Raw genomic sequence first — 8321 nt, 5'->3', positions numbered from 1 at the left:
CTTCAGTTCACATTAGTGATTCTCAAAATGTATTCAAGATCTAAAGAAAAATAAATAATACATCAAATAGGATTCTGAGATCAATGATCCTGTGATTTTTAGTCCCAGTCAGCTCTTTTCATGAAATACATACTGATATATTCCAGGGTCTGGGCTTTTCCATAAATACCACAGACCTTAGATATAATTCATAGCTGTCAACTCCTTCTCTCTCTCTCTCCCCTCACTCTCTTTTGACAAGGGGATTGATAACAATCTATACAGAAAATAACTTGCCAGGGAATACAAATAGGGAAGTCACTTGAACTACAGTAAACGCTAGCCTTGTTGGTGATGATAAACCCAATAGAAAGGTGCTATCCAAGTACAGGAACAAAGAATGCACAGGTTCACAGAAATACAGTGGACCAAGAGTACTACTGAAAACACTCATGACACAGTAGTTTGGAGTTAAAAACCTAGCCACACCACAAAATTGTCTATAAATGTGGCTCTTACTGTAACTATGAAGATTTGAAAAGTCCAATCACAAAGTAAAAAATGCTGCTGATAAGAACAGGTGTACAAGGAGTTATTGCAGTTGTAACAGTAACTAGGTGCAAGGTGAGACCATAATTAATATTGAACTATCTGAACACCTTAAATTTACTAATAAGTATCCCCATGAAAATTGCTGCGGTTCTAAAAAGAGTTTATTTGCACAGCCCACCATGGAACATGAATAATCAACTTTGTTGTAAGTGCACAGAAATTTCTCCTTTCTACAATTAGAGTTATCATGCCTAATCTGAAGACAACATAAGGAAACTGAGATCACTGTTCCAAAGAATTCTAGCATGCATTAAGGTGGTTTCCTCAGTCAATACAAATGAGTTGTATGAGGTGTTTTTTTTAAATTTTCCATATGTAATAATCTTCATCTTAGCCAATGTTCGTGGTTTTAACAGGAAAAAATTTTTATCAAAATGTTTTCCATATTTTTTGTTTTGCATTCAACTAGAACATTGTGTTCAAAGATTTATTTTATTTGTTTTATTACAAAAGAGTTCTGATCATAAGAAGCTTTAATAGGTGGCATTTCATTGTGCTCATTCACAAAGTCAAAGGGCCACAGATTACTCCTCTGAATAACAGGTCAAACTCTGCCTACAAATGCCATTTGGTGGTTTTATTCACATCCTGTAGCTTGGAAGCTTTACTTTTGATTCACTATCCACCTTCAGGCTTTGCTTTCTTAGTCTGCAAAAAAAAAAGGGCTTAGTGTCTGGTATTTCTTCTACATTGAGATTCTTTCCATTGCCAAGGCTCAAAGGCTCTTAAATCTATTCCAATTGTCTTACAAAGCTGACACTCTGACAATATTTCCTCCCGAGTACTCAGGAGACTCTGGCCTGTCATCGCCTTCCGGTGTGGTTACTGGAGGTGTTGGGATGCTGATTATTGCTGTAGTCACATAAGGTTGTTCACAGTTTAGTTTAACACACTCTTCCATTTTGGCATTTAAGCTGGATCGGCTGATGAGAGAAAAAAAAAGTTTTAAAAAAGGAAGTGGTAAACTTACTGTTTTTTTTTTTTTAATATAACTGAAGGAATTACATTTTAATGCTCATAAACTACACTTTAAATGTTTAAGGAAAATTACCATATTAAAAAACCCAAAACTTAATATATGTTAGTTTGAACAAGACTCAGTTGATTCATGTTAATTTGGCTCAATAATTGCTTCTCAAATAAAGTATGTTTTGCACAAATGCAGCAGAGAAAGAAGCTTGGGTAATACCAGTATGAGTAGTACAATTAAAAAGCTTTTCTTTAAGATGGGAATTTTGAGTGGGTTGAGATATCATTATGAAAGTCATTCGTTTATATTTCTCAATCCTTTTGATGACAGGCTATTAAAATCAGTTATTTTTAAAATAAATAATGCTTGTGGCTGGGGATATGGCCTAGTGGCGAGAGAGCTTGCCTCGTATACATGAGGCCCTGGGTTCGATTCCCCAGCACCACATATACAGAAAATGGCCAGAAGTGGCGCTGTGGCTCAAGTGGTAGAGTGCTAGCCTTGAGCAAAAAGGAAGCCAGGGACAGTGCTCAGGCCCTGAGTGCAAGGCCCAGGACTGGCCAAAAAAAAAACCAAAAAAACAAAAAAAAAAAAAAAAAAATAATGCTTATTGAGACCTTTACTAGGTGATGGCCGTATGCAGAAGCCTCCAAGAGTAAGACATTCCTATTTAAAACTTGAATGCTTTCCTAAGTGACATTCTTGTGCTACTGCATCTTGAACTCAAAGGTTCCATGCTTGTAAGATAGACATACTACAGCTTAAGCCACACATGCAACTTCATTTTCAGATAGAAAATTGCATTTTCCCCAGGCTAACCTTAAACCATAATCCATCCATTTCTGTCTAACCAGCAGCTGAGCAGTGAGTTGCTGGGATTACAGATGCACAACACCAAACCCAGCCACCTACTGACTTTTTCTTTCTTTCTTCTTGGTAGTACTGAGGTTTGAACTCTGGAACTTGTACTTGTCACTCCACCACTTGGATCACACTACCATTCCTATTTTCTTTAGTTATTTTTTTGAATAAGTTCTTCATTTTTTGCCCAGGCTATCCTGATCCATAATTTTATTTACACCCCTTCTTTATCTAGCATGTGCCACCACTTACAGAATTTTACTCATTGTAATGTATTCTCTCAAACTTTTTGCTTGGGTTGGTGTTGAACCATGATCCTATCTTCCTTAGGCTCTGAGTTTATCCCCATTACTGGCAAAGGTAAAATATCTTAAAAGTAGAAAATATTCATTGCTCTAAATTTTAGCATGCTGGTCCCAGGCACACCTAATTTTTGTAATTAACATGGCCTGAATTCAGAATCTACTCCAGGTTTTTTTTTTTTTTTCTTAACAAAGATGGTTGAGTGCCTGCACAGAATTTGGAGAGAATTTATAGCCCATCAGTCTGAGAATGGATAATATTCAAATTGAAGAATAAAGTAAAAAGTGTGGTAAAGTTTAGTCTATAAACTGAAGTGCAAAGTTGAAAAATAAAACATATAAGGAAATAAAAAATATTATTGGTATTCAAATTTCACATAAAATTTCTACAAAAAAAATGAAGTAAAGAGTTTTAATATTTTTTTGTGTATGTGTGTTTGATATAGCCCCAAATACTATGTCATCAAAAATCACTGATTGATCAAGGGGATTTGTGTAGTCATTGTTTCACGTATCACAATTACATTGAATGTGTTGATGTAATTTCAGGTGCTGAATGACTAATTTTCAATCATATGATGTAAATTTCACTAGTGTCTTTAGTGACATGGAACATCCTTTTGGTCTATTCCAGATTACACAGAGACTTCTGAGCAAAATGGCTCTCGCTGAAGTAAGATGATTGTGATGTTGAAGATGGAAAACAAATTTGTGTGTGCCTAATTCTCTATTTCACTTTCAATGCCCAGGACTGATGCCAATGGTCTGTTTTCCTACTGTTTCCTTGTTAGCTTTGTTTCTTTTTCCACCCTAGGAGATAGATGCCAGACAGGAAGTATCATGGCTGCAGGGGATCTGGCCCATTAGTCAGTACAGGTGACACAGATCAATCCCAGTTACCTATTCGATAGAGGTGTTCTCTCCACACATCTGATCTGAATGGTACTGAGTTCCTGCACACTGCCTCGATGACTTCCTGAAACGTTGGCATTTGGGATGCGGAAAGTTTTTTTGTGTCGTCGGGAGCAGCAAGTGCTGGTGACTCCTTGTTGCGAAGAGAGTGAGGGGCTGTGACTTGAAGGACGATTCACAGTAGCAACTTCCATGCAACTTTCTTCAAAGACTTGCTCATCTACAAACTCGTGATTCTGTGTTAGAGTTGAAAGAACACATGAAGAAAGGAAATAAATAGCTTTATCTTTAAAACTGGACTATACTCCTTCTTGTTTACTTAGATATGATGCAAAAGGTAAGTAAAAGTATTTTTTATAAAGATCAAACACCAAAATCACTTATTCTGGCATTTGTGTGGAAATAAAATTTTTTTAGCTACAACTAAAGATTGACATGCACAAGATGATTCAGTGTGAATTTACAAACTATTTTTTTCTTAAGAAATCATTTGTTGATTAAATATACAATGAGAAGTTACAAACTAAAGAAAGATATCCCAAGACATACAAATGAGTATATAAATATATTCTCATTCATATATGCTATATATTTCACTATATGCACAGTATTTACATATATTATATGTTATATTCAGATATATAAATATATTATTTTATATATACCATATTCATTTCAACAGAGTTTATAAATCCACATTGAATTTATTTTTTAAGCAAATCAAATTTATGAAGATATTATTTTAATGGAATGTTTCAAGTTAGGTAATATCTTCAAATGGGATTGAAACAGTCTTTTAATTGGCAGATACTTCTGACACTTTTGACTTCTTTATGTGCTTCCCTAAAATTCCTAATATGCAGAAAAAAACATAGTTAATAATGTGTACATTAAATTAAGTAAAATCTGCAGATTAATCTGTAAATATGCTAGCATGTCTGATTCAGAACTCATTAGCAGTGCCTTTGGTGGTCTTCCTAGGTATCTTTGTGACACACCTCTAGCTGAGCTCAGGAGTTCCAGCTTATTGAAGGCTCTCTCCTCTCTCTTTTCCTAACTTTAGGTACAGCATCAAACAGTAATGGGTACTATTTAACACACCATATTTTATACTTGCACAGTATACATTTTACTTTTCAAATGTTTAAGAAAGGATACCTCCTAAAATTCTTCCTATGCAGGAATTTTACCTCAAAAATCGAAGGAACATAGGTTTAGCCTGAATTACTAAAGAGAGTTACTTCAATTACTGCTTTATTTCTGTGAATGTAGAAATAATTTTGCAATGGAAAGCCTTGAACACATTGAATTTCACTAACCATCTCTCATCCTAAAACATTAGCAAAACAATTGAAGCAATTCACTGTCTAATAGGAAATAAATTGTTTTAGTTACTCATTTTGTCATTTCTCTGCTGAGAGAAGCATTTCCAAATACACAAAATGTAACATTCTGCAGCTTAGAGTCCAGAGATTGTGATCAGATAAGACAGAATTTTATGTTAAATATTAAATTTTTGCACCAAGGATTCATAATCTTTATAATCTTTTTTTCTCTTATCATGCAACTTTATACACACAATACAAGTGATAATACATAATGTCATTTATCTAATTAGTAATTGGAATGGTAGAAATCATTCTGTTATTGATGGCCATATATCTTTGTAGGTAGCACAAATCAAACTATATTTGTTGATATTAAATCAATTTTGTTATTGAAAAATTCCTTCTAAAATAAAATAATGAAAAAAGGAAAATAAATAGAAATAAAAACACAATAAATAGAGATAATAGGGACAATAAAAAGGCAGAAATCATTTTACTATTAATCTGTCTTTTAATTTTCAATGTTTTTGATTTGTCTTTTTACTTAAAATGCAAATATAATCATGCAACCACCCTACTGAGAACTTTTCCATTTATTACTAGGTAAGGATACAAAATTTTCTTGTATCTGGAAAGCCCAGCATCATCTGATAATTTCCCTCTGTGTACTTAATGCCATATTAGACATTTTCCTTTTGAGCACCCTCAAATTCCTGCTTTTTTCAGGTTGTTCACCTTTTCTTTTAGTTCTTCTTCCTTATTTTTTTTTTCTGGTCAATCGTGAGGCTTGAACTCTGGGCCTGGGTGCTGTCCCTGAGTTCTTCAGCTCAAGGCTAGCACCCTGCCACTTGAGCCACAGTGCCACTTCCAGGTTATTCAGCCTTTAATGGCTTCATTTCTTTGTCTTACTGACTTTATCATCTTGGTGGTCTCCACTTCAGCCAGGAAGCCAATCCTGACTGGCCCTCTTGGCTCCATCCTCTTTGCCCCATTCCATGGTGGACCTGTCCTTACCTCGACTGCTCTCTGCCTTCTCTAGTAAATCCACACATTCTGTTTTGTCCCACAAGTAGAGGTATGATGGAGACAGTTCATACTGATTTGATGATGTATCCTGGATATGTATGCTGAATAGCTATATAGCAAATACCTTGACAGGAAGTATATTGGAATTGACAATTCATATAATATAATGACTGTGTGTGAGTGATCTGGTGTTACTCAGATAAAGGGCTGGGTCTGTTCTGTGGTGGGTCATAGGCTGTGACTCCTATTAATACCTTTGCTAAGGGATGTTCCCACTGACAGTGTACCTGAGAGAAATGTAAAATCACTCCTCCACATCCAGCACCATACTAGTGATTAAATGGGCTATTTTTATATTAAAGCCATAGATTTTTACTATCTACCCCTATCCATTACACCTGTGAAAGAAATGCTTGAATTCTGTTATCCTCTCTCTCCCTCTCTTTGATTGTTATTCTTGCTATTATCTTAAGTTGCTCACAGAAGCACATGAATTTCATTGTTTTTCTTCTTCTTTTAATAACCACTTTACAAGCAGGGAAGAAATGATATTTGATTGTATTAACAATTTGAAAACAACTCTTTCTCTGCATCTAACTGGCATCTTAGATTATAGGTAAGATAACCATGAAATCTAAAAGCATCTTAAGGAATCTCTATAATAATTATTTGCTAGTAGAAATGTTACTGTTGACTTCCAAGGTAATTTCAAATATTGTGAGTTTTCTGTTTGGATTTCAGCATATCTTTCTAATGCAGAATGAGAGTGTGTTTGGATTTCCCAAGAGCACACAGGTATACAGGTAGACAGTGTCCAGGTGTCCTTACCGTGGTTTTCTCCAGGCAGTGAAGTAGGTGGTGGTGCTGGGTTTCAAAGCTGGAGCCAGACTTGCTAACAAAGGCCTGCTCATCCTCTGAGGACTGATAACACAGACAAGACAGAAGAGCTTTCTATTTTATTCGCAAACAATGAGAACCTCAGATACACATTTACAAAGAGACATGGCCTATTTTGGATACTGACTGAAACTTTACTTTTTTTAACTAAAAAGAGGTAAAGACATAGTTGCTTTGGAGTTTTAAGTGAACAATGAGCATACATATTTCCATTAAATTAAATGTGGTTTGTGACACTTAGTCTTGAATTCGGCCTTGTGCTTGCTCAGTTTGTTTGCATTACTGGAGCTCTACTATGCGAACCATGCCTCCAGCCTAGCTTTCTGCTGGCTACTTTTAGAGAAGGAATGTCTGGGACTTTTCTTCTTAGGCTGTCTTCCAACGTCCATCCCCTGGATCTCATCAACCTGAATGGCTAGAATTTCAGGTGTGATCCACCAGGACCTGGTTTGAGGTCTGGTCACTTACACAGTGTTTCCTTGAACTGAAAATCTACCTCTCCTTTACTCATTCAGCACACTATCTTTGTAAACATGGGTATCTTTGCCTTTGAATTTAATATTGTTCTCAGATCATCCTGAAATCATTATTATGATTGGAGGTCATTAAGATGATTGCCATCCTAAATTTTAAAGAAAAGTTTTGAGGGACAAATAACTCAGTTTTTTTTTTTTTTTTGCCAGTCTCAGGGTTTGGACTCAGGGCCTGAACACTGTTCCTGGCTTCCTTTTGCTCAATGCTAGCACTCTGCCACTTGAGCCACAGCGCCACTTCTGGCCATTTTCTATATATGTGGTGCTGGGGAATTGAACCCAGGGCCTCATGTATATGAGGCAAGCACTCTTGCCACTAGGCCATATCCCCAGCCCTCAATTTGTATTGGGATCATGTGACATTCCTTGTGCTGATGGAATCATGCTCCCTCTCCAGTAGAAAGTAAAATGAGATATCTTGTCATTCCCCTAGACCCTCATTCAAGTAACTTTAAGGGGAATAAGTAATTTCAAAATATAAATCAGTAGGCATTTTATTGATTAAGCATTATTTTGTACTGGTATTGATCTCAAGGCCTCATGCTTTCAATTGGCTCTTTCACTCAGGGCTGCTGCTCTATCATCTGAACCACATCTCCACTACAGCTTTTTGGTGGTTAATTGGAAAAGAAAGGCTCATGGACTTTTTATGCTTTGGTTGGCTTTGAACCACAATCCTCAGATCACAGCCTCCTCAGTAACTAGGATTAAAGCACTGAGCTACCTGGGCCTGACTTACTTGAACATTTTAAAACTCTTAGGTGTTCACCTGAGAGTGCAGATACTGCCCAAGGGGGAAAAGCAATCAGCCTTCACTGGCAATGTTTCATAACACAGTGTCTAAGCTGCTTAAGCCAACTACAATGTATAGGTGGGCAAGTTATAAAAATGACACTTTTGT

At 36.1% G+C, this 8321-nt stretch overlaps 1 protein-coding gene across 1 annotated transcript in view; it reads right to left on the bottom strand.

Moving 5' to 3' along the window:
• Window positions 1-1336: 1336 nt before the first annotated feature.
• The window catches only part of Kcnd2 (potassium voltage-gated channel subfamily D member 2), a 453412-nt gene continuing 446427 nt past the window's right edge, over window positions 1337-8321 (bottom strand). Inside the window, exons 4-6 of the mRNA XM_048337905.1 lie at window positions 6819-6911; window positions 3625-3872; window positions 1337-1514 (exon numbers count right to left, since the gene is read on the bottom strand). Coding sequence (XP_048193862.1) covers window positions 1337-1514; window positions 3625-3872; window positions 6819-6911 — 519 coding nt within the window. The remainder of the gene's footprint in view (window positions 1515-3624; window positions 3873-6818; window positions 6912-8321) is intronic.

The sequence above is a fragment of the Perognathus longimembris genome, chromosome 2 (assembly GCF_023159225.1).
Source record: "Perognathus longimembris pacificus isolate PPM17 chromosome 2, ASM2315922v1, whole genome shotgun sequence".
Taxonomy (NCBI): Eukaryota; Metazoa; Chordata; class Mammalia; order Rodentia; family Heteromyidae; genus Perognathus; species Perognathus longimembris.
The sequence above is the reverse complement of the archived record's forward strand: the minus strand, read 5'-3'. Positions and strand labels throughout refer to the sequence as shown.